The sequence below is a fragment of the Cetorhinus maximus genome, chromosome 9 (assembly GCF_964194155.1).
Source record: "Cetorhinus maximus chromosome 9, sCetMax3.hap1.1, whole genome shotgun sequence".
Classification (NCBI taxonomy): domain Eukaryota; kingdom Metazoa; phylum Chordata; class Chondrichthyes; order Lamniformes; family Cetorhinidae; genus Cetorhinus; species Cetorhinus maximus.
Genome location: NC_135887.1, coordinates 35,879,162 through 35,904,308, shown reverse-complemented (window position 1 = coordinate 35,904,308; position 25,147 = coordinate 35,879,162). Strand labels below are relative to the sequence as shown.

Genomic DNA, 25,147 nt, shown 5'->3' with positions numbered 1-25,147 from the left:
TGTTTCCATGCTGCATATGCGATGTAATCCTATGTAATTTGTGGAGGACTACCTCCAATCCTTGGCCTCACCCTTCTATTTTGTGCTCTATCCTCCTGCAATATGGGCAATAACACACCTATGAGTGCTGTAAAGGCCTTTGTTTACCCAATGCATGCAGGGCATTTAGTGAGAATGACTACCAGGCAATGGATTAAAATGCATAAGGATTGGGGTGAGTGGCATCCCTGAATGAATAATTGCATGAAATTGCATGGAAAGTGAACGATGGATGTTTCTGAAACTTAAGGGGGCATAAAGAATGATGTTATGTGATATACCTGACAATTCAGAGTGGGTAGGGTGCGGTGGTGTACACTACAGAATGTTGGTGAACCTGTAACTGCACTCACTTATTCTGACTTGATTAAGTCAAAGTGCTGCCTACACTGGACACAAGAATGGACCATGATGTTTCTGCTGGTGATTTCCTGAGCTATCGCCAACCACATCTTCTGGAGAGATCAGTAGTTTTCTTCTTCCCATTTCAGGGAAATTTATCTCCTTTAAGCTGCTTGTTTCATTTTGGGTTCAGGGTCTTGATAGGATTTCTTTCGGGTTTGCCTGTACCCTAAGAATGTTACCGTAGACTGTTATTTGAAAAAAAACTTCTTATTTATTCACAGATCGATGTACATATCAGCAATCTACACGAAGTTGTACTTCTGCTTCCCACCAGATCTCAGTCTCTTGGTCATGTGTCATTGCATCATAGTAGTTATGTCAGTATCAGTTGCTCCTGGTGATAACCGTTTACTCTACATCTCTCCACAAGTCTTTATCCCAACTATATACGTACTCCTACATTTCCTCACAAAGCCTCAGACTTCACAGGGTTATTCCCTGTGGTGCCTTGACCAATCTCCCTGACCTGGTCCTGATTTTATTTTGAGGTTGAGGATGGACTGCACTCTCTCGTCATTCAATAGGAGTGTGTTCCACCTGGGTGGTTGTAGAGTTTCTACTTGTTTCTGGTTCCTTGTCTCCATATGGATCTAAATAGTATGTGCAAGGTTCCATTGGTTTTCTTCCCAATGATACCCAGGTTCTTTGGTTCCTTCTGCTATTTCCCTGGTCTGTCTCAATTCTGTAAGATCTTGGCTGTAGAGCTCTTTCTATTACCATGCCTTCTTTCTGTTGATTTCATATCCACACTCTCTCCCTGCACTGTAGCACTTTCGAATCTCATGCTCCAATAATTATTTTCCATTTTGTTAACTTCTTCTGAGAAAGTTGTTTGTTTTTTCGGTGGCTCTTCCATTTCTTGGATTTTATTTGGTTCCCTTGTTATTTCTTTCTTCCCAGGAGCTGTAGGAACTTTGGATCTGCAAACTATTTTAAAATGTCCTAACTTCCCATACTTGTGGCACTCATCTCCCACTGTTGGGAAATCTTCCCACTTGTGGAGGGTTTCCTGCCACACCAAGAGTATCTCAAGATGGCAGTTGGTGCGCTTTTTCCCAATTCCGTGGGCTTTTGCTTCACTGCGCTTTGTCTTTTTTGTCTAACATTTTGAATGGCTTCAGTCATTTTTCCCAAAGGACATCACTTTAGCCATGAACAACCATTGTTTTGCTTCTGAAGCTCAGTCTGTCGCCCTATTTGTACTGCCATGTGAGAGCTAAATCTTCCCTCCTCATTTGCCAAAGATCTGATAGGGTTTCATCTAAGACCCCAATCACTGTGTGATCACATATCAATTCCTCTCTGAGGATCCCATAGATGCAATTCTCCATGAGTTTGTACAAGTCATTTATAAATGAACCCATTATTTGCCCGGTTTTTGCCTCCTCTTATTAAATTTTGCTTGCCCAATTATCAAATTTTTCTGAACAGCGAAGTATGAACCGAATCCTGGAGAACTTCCTCATATGAGCTTAAAGCCTCATCGACAACCAATGTCTTTCAATATCACCATCTTATATGGCCCCTTTTGTGTAGAGTAAAGTATGACCTAATTGTTCTGGGCCTTCTTATGCAAACCTGAAGCTGTTCTGTATCTAGAGAATCTCTTCTTCCAGTTGCCCCAGTGTTGATCCTGTTGCAAGTCTTCAGCTTCTAGGAGTGGAAACTCAGACTCCTTGCTTGCCCTAAACTCTGTCGCTGCTTCAGTAGGTTGGCCTGTAGATTTTGTAGACCTGTACTCACTGCTGTCTGGTCTCTGGGTCTGTGTGTCTGCTTGCATTTTCAGTACCCATGAGGTCCTGTTCTCAGGTGAGTCTTCAATCCTTGTTGTTCTTGTCATTTTTCCAATGAATTGTAGGACTTTCAGGTCTGTCGTCTTCTCTTAGAGTTTTTCTGGGTCTTTACACTCTATTCGCTGCCACCATATTTTGGATGGTGCACAATCGACAGAAACTACCAGCTGCCACCTTGTTTCATCTTAGGTTTAGGGTCTTGATGGGATTTCTTTAGGGTTTGCCTGTTACCCTAAGAATAATACCATAGACTGTTATCCATAAAACCATTCATGCTTATTTGCAGACCTGCGTCCATCTCAGTATTTCACACAAGGTTGTATTACTGTTTCCCACCAAATCTCAGTCACTTCATTATGTGACATTGCATCATAGTTACATCAGTAGTTACATCAGTATCAAGCACTCCTGATGTTAACCCTTTACTCTACACTGCCCACTGTACCCAGTCAGAACCAACTTCTGTGTTATTATTGAGCCCTATGTGTGAAATGTGGTGTGGCAGTCACTCCACAAGATTGTCATGGGATCAGCGCCATTCAAGTCCTAGAAACAGAAGTCCTGCTGCAGCTGTCCATCAGCATTCTGTATCAGTTTCAAAGGTTGCATGGAATATGAGTGAGAAAGGTTCAAACATTATCCCCAAAGAACCCCAGTCCTTGAATGCAGATGATCTGATAGAGAAGTAATCATCACTCGTTGAACAAAGATTGCCAGAGTATCCATTGAGCTGGGAAATCTGTTGGTAGCCAGTCTGTTCAGCAAGCTCCTCTGTGCTCATAGTAGCCATCAGGGTCTATTTTGTAAGACATTTCCCTTGCTATTTTTTTGTATACAACTTGTTGTAATGCCATACAAAAGAATAGTCAATTGCACATGCTCTATCTATGAAATGAGAATTAATGGACAAGAAACCTATTCTGATTCCATGTTTTCACATGATCTTAAAGATTATTATATTTTTTAATGAGATTTGAATAATTTGCATTGAGATTGAATAATTTAGGAATTACTGAAATGAGGTTGTGCTGTTTAACTACATAATGTTACCCATTCTTCTACTTTGTATGTAGCTAGTCTCTGCCTTCTAATAACTTGTCAATTCTCTGTTATTGCAGGTGGATATGCGTCAGCTAAAGCTGCTAAATATGGAGGTAAATCTACCTACTTTCATAGTTTGTAATAACATTAAATTATTGCTGTTTTAGAAAACATAGAGCATTAATAAGAACAATCTTCTTGTCAAATATAGAAGTTATATAACTATTAAATCCATGACCAGGTAAAGAATAAACTTTAAACAGAGCTACAATAGTTTTCTCATGGCATTATTCAATATTTGCTATCAACTCTTCTCACTTTACTGTATAGTTAACAACATTTTGGCTTTATTGAGTTTGTATTTGAGAATCTGTGCCTGATACTGAGGTTGTAGTTTCATAAACTGAACAATATCAATTGCCTTAGTATGTAGGGAATTTGGAGTATGAGCCTGAAGTTTCACAATACTGCCTGGTCTTTATTAGAATGGTTTTGTCCAGGGAGAACCTAGGAAATATCTTGCCAAATGAGAAACAATCAGTTAAAGGCACAATCTTGGACCTTGGCCAATATGAAATGTTCAATCAGCAGCAACAAAATACGTAATGGGAAACCTATATATGGAAAGTATAGAACTAGTAATGTACACCAACAGGAATCAAATAGCTAAAGCCAACGGCTGCCTAGGCGGTAACAGGGTCATAAACTATTCAATATTCTTTCTTTCTACAGTTCTTCATTCATAGTTTTTTCATGTCCTTTTGACTATTTTCTAGCCGTGTTTGAATTTGGTGGCTTATTTTGATACCTTCAACTAGATTTTGAGTATTAATGTATTTCTCCTATTGTGATATTTGTTTGCCATTCCAACAGTGACTACCAGTAACAGGACAGATGAATTAATGACACAAATAAAAACAAATGGCCTTGATCTGTTAGCCATTACTGAGATGCGGCTGCAGGGTGACCAAGGTTGGGAACTAAAATTAACAGTGCACCTTGAAACTTACTATATGGCAGCTACTGCTGTAGAAAGGGGGTGTGTCTTGTCACACCAACACCTCCCCACCCCCCCACCCCCTCCCCCCCCACCCCCTCCCCCCCCACAAATGACTCTACAACACTATGACAGAGATGTCGGAGGGGTGCTGTGTTCCGCATTTCTGGTAAAGCAGGGCTTAGAAGACCCAGCAAGAAGAGCATAACAGCATTGAAGTTGGGGAAAGTTTGGGTGGAATGGCAATCCAACAATAATCCAGACCAATGCGAACAGCGAACTGCGAACAGTTCTGGTCACTGTATTACAGGAAGAATGTGATCATACTAGAGATAGAGTACTAGGGAGGTTTATAAGGATGTTGCCAGAAATGGAGAATTTCAACTATGAAGAAATATTGGATAGGTTTGGGTTGTTTCCTTTGGAACAGAGGAGGCTGAGGGAGATTTAGTTGAGGTGTATAAAATTTTGAGGGGCCTAGATAGAGTGGATAGGAAGGATCTGTTTTCCTTAGCAGAGAAGTCAATAACCAAGGGACAAAAATTTAAAGTAATTGGTAGAAGGATTAAAGGGAAATTGAGGAGAATGTTTTTCACCCAGTGGATGCAGTGGGCCTGGAACTCACTAAAAAGGTGGTAGAGGCAGAAACCCTCAAGCCTGGCCAGGTGATCCTGGAAGTAGTGAGGAGGATGCCTGGTGCAGAGGTGGGTTGGGTGGAAGGCCTGCCTCAGGGCTACAGCACTGTGTCTAATTGTTTTTTAAAGAAGAATGGAACATAAACTATAATGTTACAGACCAAGAGCTGAAAAGTAAGATTAGGATGGATAACTTTTTCAGCCAATTCAAAGTAGGTTCAATGGCCTCCTTCTGTGCCATAATTTTTTAATGTTTCTATGTTCCTGATGGAAAAGCAACCCTGAGAGGTATTATCATAATTCTAACCAAATGGTCCATAAATGTCTGAAGACCACAAAATTGTAAGCTCTGATTATATTCCAAGCAGAGGTTCTTGATGCTGAGTACCTGTGTTGAAATTTTCTCGGATATTGGCATAGAGCATGGAATTAGACCCCATCAAGGTCTCTGCAATCTGCTTCAGTCCTCTGCATCATCAGTGCTTTGAATTGAGTGTGATGCTCATTCAGCAGTTTATTGAATCTGAAATCATGTGTCTAGATTTTCATCAGCGAGTCGGGTAAACAGAGTCAGGAAAACCTAACTTTTAAAAATGGCTGTCTGGGCAACAGATTTTCAGTCTGGGTGGTAGTGGGCTATGTTAGAAGTTGGGCCGAGCGACCCTGGAAGAGGTGCGGAGGATGCCTGGTGCAGAGGTGGGTTGGGTGGAAGGCCTGCCTCAGAGCTATGGCACTGTGTCTAAGTTTTTTTTTAAAAGAATGGAACATAAAACATCCCACCAGCCCTCACCCCTCACACCCTCTGACCCACCCACACACACACTTCCTATGCTCCACCTGTACCAACCTATGTCACCTCATGCCCTGTCACCAGCCCCCATAACCTTCAAACAATCCATGCCAACCTATGCCCCTGTACCCATGGCCCCTTATACCCTACATGGATAGTGGATGCGATAGTTTTGACCTCCCAGAATTCCATGGCCTGAATTTTCAGCTTGGTGGGCAGGTACAATTGGCGGGCCCGGGAGTGGTCGGGAAACGGACTTCCAACTGCCATTGGCCCCCGACCGCGATTTCACGCTGGCTGGCCAATTAATGGCCAGCCAGCGTGAAACGTGCGCTGTAAAGCTCAGCGCAGCTGGGCGTCGACATTTCCGCGGGCACGGGCGAGCGCTGAAAGAAAGCTCCCCGAAGGCAGAGAACTGCCTCAGGGTGCTACAGACCCGAAAACCATGAAATAAAGTTTTGAAAATCAGGAAAAAAAATGTCCAAGTGTCACAATCAGCCACGAGAGCATATAGGTGATAAAAGTGCTGTCCATAGATTTTTATTTTTATTTTATTTAATAACGGAAACCTCATCCAGCCCTTGGGTGAGGTTCAGGCAAGTGTCCTTGCTGGCTGCTCAGATGACCAGGCTAAATAAAGAGAGTAGAGGCAGAATTTTTCCCTTGGCATGCGGGCTCGGCAGGGGCAAGCGGGGGCGGTTGGCAGGCCCAGAAAGCAATTTCACGCTGGGGGGCCAATTAAGGCCCATCTAGCATGAAACGAGAGTGGCATCCCGCCCGTGGATGAGGTTTCCAAAAAATGCAAAGGCCGCTTGGCCTTTTTGCTTGCCTGCCAGCTGTTAGGTTGGACGGGCAGCCAAAAATTTAAGTTAATTGATCACTTAATGGCTTTAACAGCCCTTTAAATTGTCGGCGGGTGCACTGCCGGCTCTGGTGCACGCCTGCCAACCAAACTATCGTGCAACTGCACGTTGACATCGGCACGCTCAGCCGACATCAACGCGCGTCATTTCATGCTTGAGCGGGTCGGTCGCGCGCCCGCCTGCTGAATGAAAATTTCTGCCCTAGGAGTGGAGCAGGATGTCAGTTGATAAGTCCCATGGTCAATTTAACAGCCTTCCCCCCAGTTTCCACCAGGCAGTTAGGATTAAAATCATGCCTGGAGTGTGGGCTCATTGTTAATGAGGCAGCTGTGTCCCAAAAAGCACAAGATGCTAGCATTACAATCACTTCATCCATGTAGCAAGAGGAACTGCAAAGAATATTATTTGATGACTGGCTAAAGAAACATTAGTCAGTGCACTGACATTCGTTCTTCATGTTAACTCACTGGACCAATTTTACATTATAATGTCTTAATTTCTTGTGCTGCTAATGCAGGTGTTCCAGGTGCTGTTCCAGGAGCTGTAGCAGGTACAGTCCTTTTGTACTTAGTTAAACATTGGAATACTCTGTCATTCTGACATTAGTTATTTATTACTATGTTGTTCCCATATGATTGGTGACAATGCCATAAAGACAACTGACAAAGGATTAGACTTAATTTTGCTACGTCAATTATCTGATGGGATTTCAGGTACTCTAAGTATATTACCGGCGGTCTGAGCTTTATTGCTCTTGTTAATTTTTCACTAAGATCTCAATTATAATTGATAGTTATTCAGTATCATCTAATTTTAGTAAGAAGAAATTCCACATTTAACAGACATCTTAACTGTAGTACTGCTGGTACATATAACTGCTGATACCAATCCAAAGTATCTCTAGCATCCTTATGCCATCAGTCTCCAAATAAAAATAAATAACTCATGTAAAGTAAATTATGACTGAGGGAGATATCCCATGAATGTTTATTTGTGCATGTAGTGTCTCATTTCAGGACTGAACTTCAGTGTTTTCCTTCTGTTGCCAGCATTAGTTCAGTTATGTTGCTGACAATTAATTTATTTCCCTTTTACAACATACCTTTGTTAAAGTTTGGGATATGTTTTTGTTTAACATTGCTTTGGCATTGAATTTATAGTTCAGTTTATTCTTTTTACAATGAGAGTCTTGGTCCAGACATATCTCACTTAATATATAAAGTTAATAAAATTTCCGTTTGCCTGTGCACATTCTTGTTCAACACAAGGTGCTGATTTATACTATGACATTGGTCTTTTCTCACAGTAGAGATATATAACAAGTCGATTTGCAACCTACTAACTTTGCATATGTTTTTAAAGTTATTCAGGTATTTCATCAGACCTTGCTGAGTTCTTGAAATACTTGATCTTTCAGTAAAGCATGTTTCTTTATCTGCTATGTACCACAAACCTCGCAGTCTGTTGAAACAATTGAAAAGTGATTTCCCTTTGCCTTGCTCCCAATAGCTCTTGAAGTACAAGTCCAGTGCAAAGAAAAAATGTTTACTAGTGTTTTTTCTTTGTTCTGTGTCTAAACTCAATGTTGTCCCAAAACTTACCTTAAGGCCAGCATGTTTCCCTCCTCGGGCAGACTCAGGGGGTGGGGGGGTGCGGAGGGAGCGGTCAGAAAGCCGACTGCCGCCCACGGTCGGGGCTGGACAGCGATTTCACGCTGGCGGGCCTGAAACGCACGCGGCAGCATTCAGCGATGCCTGTGTGGGGGGTGGGGGGCGCGAAGTTCGCGCATGCACGCAAGAAAAGCTCCCTGGCACACAGAGCTGCGTTGGGGCAATGAAGAGTTTTGAAAGTTAAAAATGAAGATTTTTTAAATGTTAAAAAACATGTCCCCTCATGTGACTCAGTCACATATGCAGGAACATGTTAGAAATTGGGATGAAATTTTTAAATTTGTTTTTAATGACAGATCGAAACCCATGGATGAGGTTTCGCAAAAAAATGCAAAGGCCTCTTGGCCTTTTTTCCTGTCCACCAACCATGGGGGTTGGGCGCGTGCCCACCCACTCAGCAAAAAACTCTGCCCTATGCTTTTTTCTAATATTCACATGTAAAGAAGAAACGGTAATTGAAATTCCTTGCAAATAGATGTCAAATCAGTCAGCACCCAGATTTTCTTTAATGTCAAAGGAACAGTCAAGTAGTGTGAAGAAAGAATTAGAGAGTAGGATGAAACAGAGAAAGAGGGTATATGAAAAATGTCAGTTCGTTAATACAAGGGAGAATCAAGCTGCGTATAAAAAGTACAGACAACAAATTAAAAAGGAAATAAGAGGGGCGATGAAACAATAAGGGAATAGTTTGGCGAAAAGGAAATCTAAAGGTCTTCCATGGACAAATTAACTTTAAAAGGGTTGTTAGAGAAGTGATGGGCCCAATTAGAAGCCAAAATGGAGATTTATTGGTGGAGACAGAAGGCATGATTGAGATATTAAATGAGTAGTTTGCATCCATGTTTACTATGGAAGAGGGCTTTGCTGAAGCTATGGTAAAGAAGGAATTTCCAGGATACTGGCTGAGATGAAAATAAAGGGATGGTACAGTAAGGTTGGCAGTACTTAATGTAGATAAGTCACCTTGTCCAAATGGGATTTCCTCCTAGGTTGCTGAGGGAAGTAAGGGTAGAAATTGTGGAGGTTCTGGCCATTGTTTTCCAATCTTCCTTACATACAGGGGTGATGCCAAAGGACTGGGTAAATGCAGATGTTACACCTTTATTCAAAAAAGGGAAGAAGAATAAACCTGTAAATTAATAAACTGAAAGGTTAGTCAGTTTAACGAAAGTGGTGGAGGAGCTTTTAGGCACAATAATTTGAGAGAAAATTAACAGCCATTTGGTAAGCATCCAATAAAAGGGAAGCAACACAGATTTGTTAAGGGCAAATCGTGATTGACTAACTTGATTAAGTTACTTGATGAATAGTGGAGGGGGCATGAAGGCAATGCAGTTGATATTGTGTATATGGATTTTCAAAAGATATTTGAGAAAATACCACACATTAGATTTGTTAGCAAAACTGAAGCCCATGCAATAAAGAGGTAGTAGCAGCATGGATACAGAATTGGCCAAGGGATAGAAAATAGAGGATGTGAACTTGCTTGCAATAGCACTGACAGAGATGGTGGCACAGAGGCCTAGTGCTCTTTTGCTGGGGCATGGTACACCAGCAGCTGCTTCCACTGCAGCTTGCATTCTGTGCAATTATAAGAAGGGCATCACGCAGGCAACCCCTGCATGTGCCAGAAGCAAGTGATCCAGAGTTATTCTGATGGCACACATCAGCTGATATGGCACCAATCTAGCAAACATGGACCATGTAAGTACATTGGATGAATGTGCATGGCACTCCACAAAGAACCAGCATTCAGCTGCTCCAGCACTATTTAAACAACCATACAACAACTTACAGTAAAGTGCTTTTGAAATCCTTCCTCCTCAAGTATCTCTGGGCCTTGAGGATCCAGTTATGGACTGCACCACCTTGACTTGTGCCACAGCAGTCTGGGCAAGCTAGCTGACAGGCACCAACAAGGGCACTGGTGGAGCAGCAGTGGCAGGAGGATGAATGCTGTCATCCTGAGAAAGGATCATCCTCCATTGTGCCACTGCCACTCTCATGGGCACCACCTCCGCAATCCTAGCAACTTGTTGGACTACTGTGAGAATCCCGCTTTTTGAGCATTGGCAGCAGCCTGAGTCTACATCACAGCAAGCTGGGCGCTGGGCTTGCATGCACCAAGCATTGATCTAATGGCCTCTGTCTGAGGTTCCACTGTAGCACTGAGCCATTTGGTAGCTTCTGCTGTAGTGGAGACTGACTTCTTGGAGACAGGGGCTACCCTGAAAGGACCTGGCTGATGACTCCTGTGAGGAGCTCTAGCACAGCAGAGATACAATGAGAGCCACATGGCCACAAGGATACTCATTGAACAAGCCAAGGGGTCGCAGCAGATGCAATTCAGGTGCCTGGAAAATCTGGTGGTGCCTCTCAGCATGCACCAACAAGGGTCTCCAGAATTGTTGTGGTCTGCTGTGCCTTGCACAACATCATGCTGCAGAGAGGATTGACATTGCAGGCGGAGAAAGGTGCTGACCTAGGAGGAAGAGGAGACAGATGTGGCCAGAATGCTTACAGCCATTCACCTGACTGCCTGAGAATCTTGTGACAGCCACATACAGGCACACTTCAATTGACCTGTGTGCGTGAGGTCAAATAACAGTGCAATCATCTGTGCCTGAAGCTGACTGTGATCATGATTGATGACAAGAAAGCACAGGTTTCAAAGAAGGGCACCAAGAAAGCGCAGAAAAAGTTGCCAGCAAAGGGCAGCAAGAAGAGGAAAAGATCCAGGAAAGAAAGTTACTCCATCTACATCTGCAAAGTGCATATCCTCCAAGGCTATGCGCATCATGAACTCATTTGTGAACAATATTTCCGAGCGCATCGCGGGAGAAGCTTCCCACCTGGCCCATTACAACAAGCGCAGCGCCATCAGCTCCCGGGAGATCCAAACTGCTGTGTGCCTGCTGCTGATCGGGGAACTAGCCATGCATGCAGTGTTGGAAGGGACAAAGGCAGTGACCAAGTACACCAGCTCCAAGTAAAACTCCACAATGTACTGAAAAACACATAGGGCAGAATTTTACTTTGCAGTCGTGTGCCTGACACGCCCAAGTGTAGTATGACGTGCAATGATATTGGGCGTGTGTCCCAACGTCATCGCGCACCCTCGGGATATTTTGCTAGGTGGGCATATGATGAAAATGGAGGCGCGCCCACCATTAATTAACAGCCAGTTAAGGTCTTTGAGACACCAATTGCCCGTGCGATTTTCAGGGTGTTGCACGGGTGCAACGGGTAGGCGGGCAGGCCACATTTTCGAAAACCTCATTCACGAGTGGGATAAGAGGGGTGAGTGGGCTTGGTAATGTGAGTTGTTTATACTTTAGCTTATAAGTTGCTGCTGCTTGCTTGTGTGAACAGGACATCTTCATTTGCTTCAGAGCTGCTTTGACAGAGATAAGAGGTTTCAGTTCAGGACTCTGGAGGAGTCATACCACTTGGTTCCTTCCAGGTATCAGACAGCCTTCCCTTACCCTGGGAACGGGGATTGTGGTCTCTGCTGGAGGCACCTCCTCTGAGGAGGAAGAGAGGGCCAGAAGCGGGAGGAGGCCAGGTGTCCCTATTTAGCCTCCAAGGGAATAACCTGTGGGAGGAGAGGTGCAGGCACACGGGGCACAGGGCCAACAGGAAGTCCAAGGCGGAAGGGGCCGCAGATGATGCTACTATCCTGCTGCCAGGGTATACAGGCGGCAATGTAGCCCCCTCAATATGTCTGAGGTGCAATGCTGATGGAGGCTCCGCCTTTCAAAGGAGAAATTGACCTCCATCTGTCAGAGGATCAGCTCCAACTGTGTGGGTGGACACCCCATGCCAGTGGCCTTGAAAGTCACAATGGCCCTCAACTTCTATGCCTCTGGCTCTTTCCAGGAGTGGCTGATCTCTGTGGAGTCTCCCAATCAGCTGTCCACAGTTGTGTCAAGCTGGTGATGGATGCTCTGTTCAGGCGTGCATTGACTTTCATTCACTACTGCACAGATGAAGCCAGCCAAGCAGAGTGAGCCAGAAGCTTTGCAGCAATTGCTGGGTTTCCCTGCATCCAGGGTGCAGTCGACTGCACACATGTGGCCATCGAGGCGCCAGCAGGTGAGCCGGGTGGCTTCGTCAACAGGAAGGGATTCCACTCTATGAACGTGCAGATAGTGTGTGACCACAGGATGCAGATTCTGCAAGTCTGTGCAAGGTACCCAGGCAGCTTTCATGACACTTACATCCTGAGACACTCCTGGGTGCCGAGGCTGTTCAGTGCTCTAGCCCAGCTGGATGGATGGCTGCTGGGTGATAAGGGCTATCCCCTCAAAAGGTGGTTCATGACGCCTCTCCGCCATCCAAGAACAGAGGCCGAGCAGCGGTACAATAGGAACCATGCCTCCACAAGGGTGATAGTAGCGAGACCATAGGTATTCTCAAGATGCGCTTCTGATGCCTGGACCATTCAGGGGCGCACTCCAATGCCCCCCAGATTGTGTGTCACTGATAGTAGTTGCATGCTGCACTCTACACAATCTGGCACTGGAAAGAAGGGATGCAGTGGAGGAAGATGTTGACGCAGCTGCTCTGGCAATAGACGATGAGTCCAGTAGTGAGTCCGAGGACAAGCACAGTCAGATGAATGCTAAGGGGATAGACACTGACCTGGGCAACCTTCAGGGAGGCAGGGACACCTGGGACGCTTTGATCCAACGATCCGTCAGCTAGCCTACCAGATAAGTACCACCACCACATGCCAGGGCTGCAGGCTCCATACTCAATACCTGACAGGAACATTTGCTTGGTGAACAACATGCACTATGTGCCATTTCAATAAAGTTTAATGACAAACAAGTCGCTCATAACAACATGACTTACCCAGCGCCTGCAGAACAAATGAAGCACCCAGAGGCTAGTTGTACAGAAACACATTTAATGATGTGGTGCCGGGCATACATAATACAAATAAAATTGAGAGGTGTAATCCATCACCCCAATGAACATTTAATGTAAAAAGGGGGGAAAAAATGTCACCACTGATAAGCCTGTAGTGTGCTTAAGGTGCTTTAAGATTTTGCTTGTGTCTAGGTGCTCTCTCCTCGCTGATACTGGTATTAGAGACAGTCTGCTCACTCTACTATCCTGTTGGCTTTGATGACCTTTGCGGGCATCCTCAGCCCCATGGAGCCTATGTTGACCCTGCCTGGGAGGGAGCGGTCAGTGCCAAAGCTGGCATCTCCCCAGCAGCCTCATCACATGCCACAGTCACTAGCTGAAGAGTGGAGGAGCTGCTGCCATTATCCGGAGCGCCCTGAGAGGAGCTGGCAGAGACGACAGGCAGTGTGAGGTTGCTTTGGACCTCCCTGCTCACCATTGATGGACGGAAGCCTAACTGGGAAACTGGGGGCCCAATTCATCTCCCACACTGACACTGACCACCTGTGGTCATTGCTGGTGTGAGGGCTTGCAGGTCCAATCACACCCCCAGGAAGCCCTGATTCAGCTCCTGGAGGAGCCTCTTCATGAGAGTGGCCACTATCTCCATGGAGGAGGTAGTGCGCTTGGCCATGACGGTCATTGCATTGCTCATGCTCCGCAAGGACTCCTTCACAATGGAGACCATGGCATTCCCTCATGCATCTCCATCAGATCCTCCCGCATGCCCATGGCGGGCGGGCTCTCATTCGCCTGCTCGCTATCACCCCGCTGTTGTATCACACCGGCCGCCATCTTAAAAAGGCAGCCGCCAGCAAAGCGCTCAACACCACCAGCTCACCACCGCTGCCTGAGAGACATGGCCATCAAAGGCAAAAGGACTGCAGCCCCCCGCTTCAATGACGGGTCCCTCGAGCGACTGCTGGATGCTGTGGAGGCCTGCTGGATGCTGTGGAGGCCTGCTGGGATGTGTTCTACCGCTTCTCTGGCCACAGGATGGGTAGCAATGTCACCAATCCAGCTTGGGAGGCAGTGGCAACAGTGGTCAGTGCGAACGCCCTGCAGAGTAAGACAGCCACCCAGTGCCGCAAAGGGATGAATGATCTCCTCCCTTCTGCCAGGGTAAGTCACTCTTTTCATCACTCCCGACTCACACGCTCACAAACCCATCACACATCCCCACGACCCTCGCTCACTGCCAGTGCAAAAGACATCACCATTCACTCTTTCACACACACTGTCATTGTCCTCAATCCATCCATGGGACCACTCACCACCCACACAGGCCAGGTATACTTATCATCTGGCCCGGCAGGTGTCCTGATACATTCTCCCCATCCCTATCCATGCAGGACAAACTGGCTCAAAACAGGAAAGAAAGGTTGCAGACAGGTGGGAAGATGCCGGAATTCAAAGTTCTGACAGGATTTGAAAACAGAGCCATCCAGCTGGCCGGCAATGACCAGGACCGGTCCTGTGCTGACGGTGAGGTCAGCACTGCTCTAACAATTGAGGATCCAGCAGTGCAACATCCATCAGACAACCATGCTGTGAGTGATGTGTTCTGTTTCACAGGCCACTGCCATGCACTAATTATCTCCCCTTGCTTTCACAGGCACATCTGGGAAACAACTGACAGAGTCCATGACCCAGAGCCTCCTAGCAAGCTCCGAAGAAACCTCTGAAAAGGAACCTGAAAGCACCCTCTTTGAAGTCCCATCACAGTGCTCACTCACAACCTCCACCAGTGACAGAGACACACACCTGGTAGGACCTAACTTTAAAGTAGCCTCGGGATCACAATCCGGTGAGCACATCGCACTTTCTGATCCACAGCAGGTGGAGGCAGGGGCTACCCAGGCCCCCGGCACTCGGAGAACTGCTGGAGGCCAGAACGTTGCTGAGTCCGAGTCAGATGACGAGCCTCTGGACTCGGTCATGTCACAGTTGTTGGAGTTGCAAAGGCAAACTAGGGAACAACAGGAGGGGATGTCCGCTGCACTCCTCAGATAGTAAGGCATGATGGAGGAGTACGTCCAGCTTCAGGCTGAGGTGATAGCGCCAGCATTGAAATGCACCCAGGCCAACACTGACAGGATGGCGGCCGCCATGGAGACCTTGGTCCAGGACGTCACTCCTGCACTGCTGCGCAGGCTTAACTCCATAGCTGATACCATAGTTGGCCTCCAACAGTGTGTGCGCGAGAGGGATGCTGGGCAGCTCGATCTCACTCCAGCTACCCCTTCCGCTCACGGAGTCAGCCAGGGGCGCTCAGGCACCCATAGGGAGGAGGATCAGCAGGTGCACGCTCCGGGGTCGTCCACCCAGGTGACCCTGGGAGTGACCGGCCCATCTGAATCTCTTCTTCCGGTGACCTCCACAGACCCAGCTTCAGAGGCCAAAGAGGGTGCCTATGCCACACAGCAGGACCCGAAAGCAGGCCGGGGCCCTCCAATTCTCGGCCCTCCAGAGGATTCCCGCCAAAGTCATCACAGACAGGGCGTCACAGTCAGCAGGCTGCCTCCACCTCTGCTGTGGATGTCCAGGGAGCACCAAGACATAGAGGCAGGGTTAGGACAGTTAATGAGAATTAGTTGCACAGCCTGGGCACAGGTGTTAATCACATGTACATAATGTTCACTATTGTCAATAAACTCCCAAGAATGTTCCCCTGCCTATGGCTCCCTGTTTTGATGAGCAGTGTTCATGTCACTCAGATCTGAAACCTTTCTGCACGAGATAAAAGGCAGGTGTCTCAGTCCAGGGCCTCTTCCCTGTGCTCTGTGTAGCCTTCAGACCACAGTGACGGTCCAGCCTCACACTCCCTGGAAACATTACTGATGCCTGCACCTTGGCAGTGCTGGTCATTGCTGCCAGAATGTAGTGGGCAGGTGCCACAGAGTTCTCTCATACTCCCTGTGTGCTCTCAGCACCTTTAAGGTGGGGCTGGCCCCCATCACACCAGCATCTGCGACCAGTGATGCTGTGCACCAGCTCCTGAAGGGCTGAGGTGTTGAAGGTGGACACAGCATCAGATGCGTCTAAAGTTTCATGGCTGTGTCTCTGAGGTGACCCTGATCATGGAGCGCAAGCAAGCTGCCCTCAGCCAGACAGGGGTCAGACATTCTCAGAGGTTATGTGAAGATCTACGGAGTGTCCTCACTGCATGTTGTCATTATCCTCCTGCGATCAAGTGACTATTAGGCCTCCACTGCATCTCCATGACAGGAGCATTCTCACAGAGGGTATTGGCGCTGAGATAAGCCAGACTGAAGTCAAACGTTCACAACTGCGATGTGAGGATCTATGGGGACACCTCACTGCATGTCGTCATCATCCTCCACAAATCTGGCAGCTATGAGGGCCTCCTGAGTGCGCCTGCCTCGACTAGCCAGTGCAAGAGTCTCATCCCCATCGTCGTCACAACCAAGGACCCGTCACCCTCATCCCCTTCAGCGTCCTCCTCATCAGAGGAGATGTGCAGCTCCTCCATCTCCTCCTCAGCCAGCTCCTTACCCCGTTGCAGCACCAGGCTGTAAAGGGCGCAGCAGACAATGACGATACGTGATACCCTCTGCAGACTATATTGCAGGGCTCCACCAGACCGGTCCAGGCACTGGCTCGCTGTCGCTCCTGGGCAGCGTGTGCGGGAGCCCCTGCTGCCCCTTCATGAGGTTGCTGCTCCTGCCTTTGAACGGCCAGGTGCCTCTCCTCCGTCTTCTATGGTCTCTATAGGCCATCAGGCCTACAGCTAAGTCACCAGATCCATAATCCTGACGTGGTCCTCCTGCAGCATGAGAGTGAGAGAGAGACGTGGTTATCGTGGCTGTACTTAGCACCTTCCTTGGCCCTATGTGAATGCCCCTTAATGCTTCCCGGAGAGTGCTGGTCACTCCTCAGATAGCCAGAGTGCACTGCATGGCTGCCCTGTCAAACTGCGACATGGGGGACACTGGTCTAAACCAGGATGCTGAGATTGCAAGGGGCTGTGAGCGCCTTCAGCAGTGACTGCTACATGGGCCAGTGTTGGCGAGGAGATTGTAGAGCATGTGCAGTCCAACTGCTCCACAGCCCAATAAAGTGGTGGCGGACTCGAAGTCTGTGCCAAGGGGGCAGAGGGCGGGTGGGGTAGGGTATGGAGTGCTTGGTGGCCCTTTGGCGCCTCTGCGTTGCTTGCATGCATGGGCAAGCTAGGAGCCTGACTCGTTATTTCATTGTGGCTGCGCCTGATCTGTCTCAGTTGCAGAGGCATGGTCAGTTTATACAGGTGTCCCCAATGCGTGGCCACTTCCCTCACTTACCCTGCCCCCCACCTGTGCGCAGGATGCAGCGCCAGGGCAGCACTTGACCCCACCCCCCTCAGCAGTTGCCTCCGAGGCTGACCAACACTTGCCCCCAGGCACCCCCTGCCCCTCAGCAGTCGCCTCCGAGGCTGGCTAGCACGTGCCCTGACACCCCCACCCCTCAGCAGTCGCCTGCAGGGCCAGGCGTCAGTTTACCCCGGCGCCCCTGAGGCCTGTAAATAATGGGCGAGCTGTGGAGAACGCTGCTGCTCACTCACTCACCTCAGTCCCCCCAAAGTGAAGGCCACAAAGTGCACGTTACCTGCGTGCTGTTGAGAAACACGTCGGCGTGCTTTCCCACCAATGAAGGTGGACAATACAGTGGGGTTCGAAGAGCCTGATGGGATACCCTTTTAATTATATGCTAATGTATTACAATTAACTCCCCACTGACCGATGGCTGGAAACGCAGCCCACTGTCGGTGGGCTGAGCGAAAGATCGCGACCTGCCTTCACGCCATCATGAAGTGGGTCCCGCCATATTTTCCGTGCACGCCACCTATCACGCCCGCTTCCCCACTTCCACGTGCTTTCTCCATCTTCCCTCACACGTCCGCCAGCATTTCTCTGCTAGCGGGAGAGTACTTGTCTGCATTTCTATGAGGCATTGAGCGACCAAGGTGAGGCTTTTGCCCATCTTATGTAAAATGGAAGACTGAGTGTGTAGGCTATTGCTGGGCGCCAATATACACTCGGCTGCCTGCCACACCTGATTCTTCATTCAGTGGCCTCTCTTTCCATGGAGGTGGACAACAGTACAAGTGCTTGCGACATCATGGCACTCATGCTAGAGATGGACTCCTCCACTGTCTCTCCAAGGGTGCGCACTGCCTCTGGAAATGATGACAGAAGCACAATCATGTCCTGTTGCTGCTCCAGAGGATCCCTTTTAGTGGATGACCCCCGAGGTTCAGTATGCATGTTCAGCTGTACATTGCTTGGATTGTCCTGTGTCCTCTTCAATGTTGCCTCTGCCTCCAACACCTGCTCCTGTTCACGTGATGTGCGCTGCACCATGTGACAACTGAGTTATCTCTACTTCAGTACCCACTGAGGATCTGGTCTGATGGAGAGTGCACATGAGTCATTATGATGTTGCATCCTCAGTGTGCTCATCCATCTCTGAGGACTCCTTGGCCTCATCCCACTGTTGCTCCACCAACATCGTTGAGCACCCTGAGAGAAATGAAAGACATGAATTATTTCTGACGTGGAGGAGCTCTCCAATGTGCATACCATGACATTTCAGCTATTGGTGACATTAATTCAGCATGTCTGGGTATTATGTGTGCCACGTGGTAGTACATTACCTAATGCTATCACCAGGTATGTGGGAGACCTCAATCTCTATACCACCTATGCTAATGGAATGTGCCACCCTGCTGATATCTAAAACATGCAGCGGTTAATGTGGCAATGACTGCATGTCCACTGCCGATTCTCTGCTTCTCCCTGTAGTTGTGTGGTCTCTTCTGCTATGAGAGAAAGTAGAGAGTAATGAATATGAGAAGTTGAATTTGTAGAGTAGATAGGAATGAGAACATTTGGAGGGATGGGTGTGAGATATCAATAATGAGGTTAAGTGTGACTGTTGGCTGTTCAGATGGGCATGTGAGGTGGTACCTGAAGAGAGAGAGGAATGAGTGAAGATGCACGGTGTATTGTTCTGAGGAGTATTGTGCAGCAGAATGCTGGGGAAGACAGTTTTTGAGAGTTGGCACCTAAAATTGTTATGCCATTCACCTTTCTTGCCCTAGGATCATTAAACCTCTTTTAGTACTGCATCCAATTGCGAGGAACCACACTTCGGCTGCTCAGCCACTGGTCTCTTCCTCTTGTCCATGGTAACATTTCCCTTCTGGCTATCCCCATCTCCAGTATCTCCTGCAGGGAAGGGTCAGAAAACTGGGATGGGGGTGGGGGGAGGGTCAATTTGAGGTAAATTAGAGCTTCAAGAGATGCAGACCCAGTACACCATCTGGATCTCACTGGTGGGCCAGGATTTAACGCAGAGGTGGTGGCCCTGCCCACCGGCTGGAAAATTGGTGGGCAAGCCCACCCCTGCTTGCCCTGGAAAACACAACCAAATTTTATGGTCATCAGGCAACAAGTTGCCTGTGGTTGTGGCGTCTGTCTCCGAGGCAGGATGTTGCACCTCCAAGAGCTGACAGCCAATCAGAGGGCTGGCAGCTCTTCAGTTTCAGCAGTGCCATCGGGTACAGTGGCCACTGCTGGGTCTGCAGCCAGACCCCAACCATGAGCAGTCCTAGAGGCCGGAGTCCACGGAAACTGGGGTGGCCTCGCCAGGGTCAGTCTGGCAAGCCCTGCCAAGCAGGGGTGGCAATCGGGAGGCCAGGAGTGATTAAGCAAGTGCAGGAAGGATCCCCCCTCCCACCCCATTCCGCCAGACCCTGGCAGCATCGCCACATTGCGTACCAGTGGCAGTGAGAGGAGGAGGGAATTAAGTGGCCAGTAATTAGTCACTTAAAGGCCTCAATTGGCCCAACAGCAGGCCCAACACCTCTCCCACCATTGGTAAAATTCCAGTGGAAGCAGATAGGTAACAGGCAGAACACCTTTAGTCATCCCACACGATTTTTCTTGCCTCCCTGCCTGCCCAGCCCAGCCATCCCACTCCCAGGGCAGGGGTGGTGTGGGGGCATAGTGGGCATAAAAGTCTGGCCGTTCTAGCAGTGAAAATCACCACATCCATGAATTATACCAGTTCAGACAGTCACAGGAGACATTCAATATCAGCCAGTTAGCCACACACGACTATCTAAACAGGATAGATGCTGACACCTTTGAAGGCTCTTGCTTGGAACAACAGCAGCAGTTACAAAACAGAATAAAGACTTGTATATCTATCGTACTTATCAGATTTCTCAAAAATGCCAGAAAGTAGTTTTTGCAGTGATTGGTGATATAGAAGTAAATCTAGTAGCTAATTTTCACCTGGTAAAGGCTGCACATACAGCAATGAAAGGCTTGACTTTTTAATCTATTTCACCTTAATTTACAGAAGAATTCACAATTCTCCTATGGTTTAATTATCATAGACTGTACACATATATTCCTCAAACATCTACATGGAATGGCTTGCCCACATGAACATTAATTATATATTAATGAGTGTACAAGTGGTGTACAAGCATCCCATGAAAATCACACATGTCACTGCTTCCTCAGGAGCACTCGTAAGCCCTGCAACTTGAGACATTGATGTGTGTATGTGCGTGTGTGTGTATTGGTCTAGTCATAGTACTCTTCCTCTAAGTTAACTGCTTCATGTTTTGTAGGCAATTGTGGAATTTTGCTGTGTAAAAATTGGCAGTTGAATTTGCCTACATAACAATGACTATATTTCAAAAATAACTCATTAGCCATGCAACACTTTGGAACACTTTTAAGAATAAAAAAGACATTATATAAACGCAAGTTCACTTTTTTTTTTATCTGCATCACTCCACCTATTCCCAGCAGAGGAAAATTACAGTGAGTAGCTGGATGTACCTGTGGGCCCATAGACCAGATAGTTTGCCTGCAAATACATTAAAGCACCTGTTAGCACATTGAAATTTGGACCTCAATGCCTCAACAGAGTCAGTGAGGAAATTTTTGAGAAATGCCATCCATATGTGGCCTACACATGATTCCAGACCCACAGCAATGTGATTGACTCTTAACTGCCCACTGAAATGGGGTAGCAAGCCACTCAGCTTAAGGGCAATTAGAGATGGATAACAAATGCTGGCCTTGCCGGCAACAGTCACATCCCATAAAAGAATTGAAAAAAATGCTCCAACTATTCTTGGCACCACTGAGATATGCATAATTGCCAAATAGTCCATGGCAGAGTGCTGGTCTGCTTTATTGAGGCACCAAATACGCTATTAGTGAATGATGAAATGGATTCTATGAAGTTAGTAGCATCATGTTGCAATGTATGGTAGAAGGGTTCTAGTGGCTTATGTATACTTTCATGCTCATGCAGCATCTTTCTACCTCCTACATTCACAGGAAGGACTTCATGTTTTCTTAAAGTCACTGCAAATATTACAATCCAGGCCAAGAAGTGTGGGTACAAACCTATGCCATGATTCATGTGCAGATTGACAATAGAGCCAAAATATTGATGGCAAAGATACAAATAACAAACCTTAAGAAATGATGGTTGGAGTGGCCCTAATAATTTTGATATGTATGGAAATTGAATAAAGAACCTACTTTATGTTGATATTAAGCCTTTATGTCAGTACTAAAATATTTAGAACTATCTATTCCATTACTTGTGAGCACGAGACCATTTTCTTCAAATTAGTAATTGGTTCAGTAGGGTTTGTTCGGCAATACTATGCCAAGAAAATGCCAGGCAGCATAATAACCATTATAGTGCTGTACGTTATGTAAATGGACCAGCTCAGTATATTGTGTATAGAAGTACGAAGTAATTCACTTTTGTAGGAAGAATGCAGAGAAGACAATATAAAATAAAGGATACAATTCTAAATCAAGTGCAGGAGCAGAGGGACCTGGGTGTATATGTCCATAAATCATTGAACATGGAAAGACAGGTTGAGAGAGCAGTTCATAAAGCATACAGCATCCTGGGTTTTATCAACAGGGACATAGAGTACAAAAGCAAGGAAGTTATGTTAAACCGGTTCAGCCTCAACTGGAGTACTGCATTCAGTTCTCGGCACCACACTTTAGGATGGATATGAAGGCATTCGAGAGAGTACAGATAAGATTCATAATAATGGTTCCAGGGATGTGGAACCTCAGTTAAATAGAAAGATTGAAGAAGTTGGGGCAGTTCTCTTTGGAAAAGAGATGGTTGAGAAGAGATTTGATAGAGGTATTCAAAATCATGGGCAGAGTAGATAGGAAGAAACTGTTCCCATTGGTGGAAGGATCGAGAACCAGAGGGCACAGATTTAAAGTAATTGGCAAAAGAAGCAATGATGACGTGAGGAAAATCTTTTTCATGCAGCGAGAGGTTAGGGTCTGGAATGCAAAGGCTGAGAGTATGGTAGAGGCATGTTCAACTGAGGCTTTTGAAAGGGAATTTGACCATTATCTAAAAAGGAAAGATTTGCAGGGCTGTAGGGAAAAGGCAGGTGAATTGCTCCTTCAGAGGGCCAGCACAGACACAAAGGGCTGAATGGCCTCCTTTTGTGCTGTAACCATTCAATGATTCTGTGACTGTTTCCATTTTTGTACTGCCAATGCAAGTACTGGAGGAGCTCCCCTAGGAGCTGTGATGAGTACAGTTGTTCATTCTATGTTTAATGCTAGGTAACCAGCCATTCTGACTTTGCTTTAGTATTCTCGCTTCATTACAACTTACCACTTCCATTGTTTACCTGACTCTGCTGGCAATGAAATGAAAGCCAGTGATGTAATTTATTAAGAACAGTCTGTTAGTGCGAATAATATACAACACACTGCTGGTCACTGTTCATTGGCATTTCTGCCATTTTACTGAAGATATTCATGATTGTAACTCTCCTATGCTGATGTTGCAGGTGGTCTAGGAGCTGTACCTGGAGCTCAGCCAGGAGTTGTACCCGGTAAGTTGTTTTCCAGACATAGATGGAAAATCTGAGGGTTTGACTATTGTCAGCTCTACAGTCTATTGTAAGAATGCGCCAACTGGATATTAACTTTTTAACATATCTTTGGAAACTTTGGACTGTAATGTAATGCCCAGAGTGCTTTGGAAGTCTACAAATATAAACATACTTCATTACAAAGGTCATTACTCTTTATTAAGCATCTTTCACAAACTACAGGGAAAGAACCTAACTCAATTATTTCCTCAGAAACCACATGCTTAGCACGCAAATAAAATGTCATGACATTATGAATAGGTTGTCAGATGTGATAATTGACTACGTGTCCGATAAACCTTAGCATCTGCACCACTGCAGCAGTTCATTATTTTCCACAGCTATAAAGAGTTTGCTTTCCACTCTGCATTGGATTGGGACTATGTTATATCCTCTCCAAGGATAGTGTCCTCAGCCCAACCATCTTCAGCTGCTTCATCAATGATCATCCAGGACAAAACAGCCTGCTTGATTGGCACCCCATCCACAAACCTTCACTCCCTCCACCACCAACGCACAGTGGCAGCAGTGTCTACCATCTACAAGATGCACTGCAGGAACTCACCAAGGCTTCGTAGACAACACTTTCCAAACCCATGAGCACTACCATCTAGGACAAGGGCAGCAGATACACGGGAACATCACCACCTGGAAGTTCCCCACCAAGCCACTCACCATCCTAACTTGGAAATATATCGCCGTTCCTTCACTGTCACTGAGTCAAAATCCTGGAAATCCCTCCCTAACAGCACTGTGGGTGAACCTACATTGCATAGACTGCAGTGGTTCAAGAAGGCAGCTCACCGCCACCTTCTCAAGGGCAATTAGGGATGGACTATAAATGCTGCCTAGCCAGCTATGTCCACATCCCGTGATTGAGTAAAAAAATTCAACCATGGTTCCAGTGGTAGGCCTTTTCTACAGCCCTTGTACCACCTCATAGTGCAAAAGACTCCCAGACTGTTTTATTTCTGATGCCTGAGAAATGCAGCGGACATTGAAAAATTGTGGATGATTGGGTTGTTAACAAGCTTAATAGCTTGTTAACTTATAATTTCAAAATGATTGGCTGGCTGCTAATTTTGGCACCCACGTACCTTCCTTATTATTGAAGACTGGCATGGTCAGGTTGCCATCCCAATATCATCACGCCGAATTCTTCATCAGTGAGGGAAGGCTGCATGCTTGATTTGGGAACGTAAAATCAAGCCCTCTTTCTTGAGCAGTGGTCAATGACAAGCTGCTACCTTTGTGCTTGCTTACTTTATGTGCCTAGCAAGACCACCTGTGTTTACACTAGTTGAAATTCTACAGAGCTCAGTCAGGCACTGCTATAGGGAAGGCAGACCTGAACTCATCAAAAAAAACTCAGCTCTCCATAGAAGAAGCTATTGGGCTTTAAGTTCTTCTCAGTTGGACAGCATTCAACAAAAAGTTAAAATCATCAAGGTTTTCTCAGTAACTCACAATGGTAGCCCAGCTTCAGCATAAATTTTTTTTAAAATAAAAATTGCATCCTTTCAGGAAAGAAGTGAGAAGGCTACTGGAGCCAAGCTTGCTAGTAAAAGCATTTATTAAGGACAACAACTTTTAGTGCCACAGCTTTTTGCCCTGAGGAGGTGGAAACCTAAGACAAGTTATATGGGAATGATTATATTGTTATTTGAGTAGCATTCCCACTCTGAGGCATCCATAGATTCCTTTGAGGAGGAAGTGCAAATTGTGCTTCCTTTCCAGGGTAAAATGACTTGCCTCCTTATCGGCACCATCACCTTGTCCCCTACAGCTCTTGTGTAACTGGTAGATTCCTCAATGCTAGACAATCACGGTTTTCACTCAATTCCACCCTAACAGTCCAAAGACTGAAGGTGCCCAGACCTAACAGAACCATGTCTTCCCAGGTATAGAGGTGTTCCTCTGGATTTCAGACAAATTGATCTGCTGAATCTTTGTAAGCATTTTCTTGTGTTTCTTTCTTCATATCACAACCAAGAACTGTGGATATCCCTAAGCAACTTTTGCTTTTGACCGGAATAAATTACAGA

At 46.4% G+C, this 25,147-nt stretch overlaps 1 protein-coding gene across 26 annotated transcripts in view; it reads left to right on the top strand.

Moving 5' to 3' along the window:
* The window catches only part of LOC144684561 (uncharacterized), a 336,148-nt gene that overhangs the window by 189,899 nt on the left and 121,102 nt on the right, over positions 1–25,147 (top strand). For all 26 annotated transcript variants that reach the window (XM_078548502.1, XM_078548509.1, XM_078548490.1 and 23 more), the window contains 3 exons: positions 3,356–3,391; positions 7,081–7,113; positions 23,019–23,063. In XM_078548502.1, the coding sequence (XP_078404628.1) occupies positions 3,356–3,391; positions 7,081–7,113; positions 23,019–23,063 (114 nt within the window). The remainder of the gene's footprint in view (positions 1–3,355; positions 3,392–7,080; positions 7,114–23,018; positions 23,064–25,147) is intronic.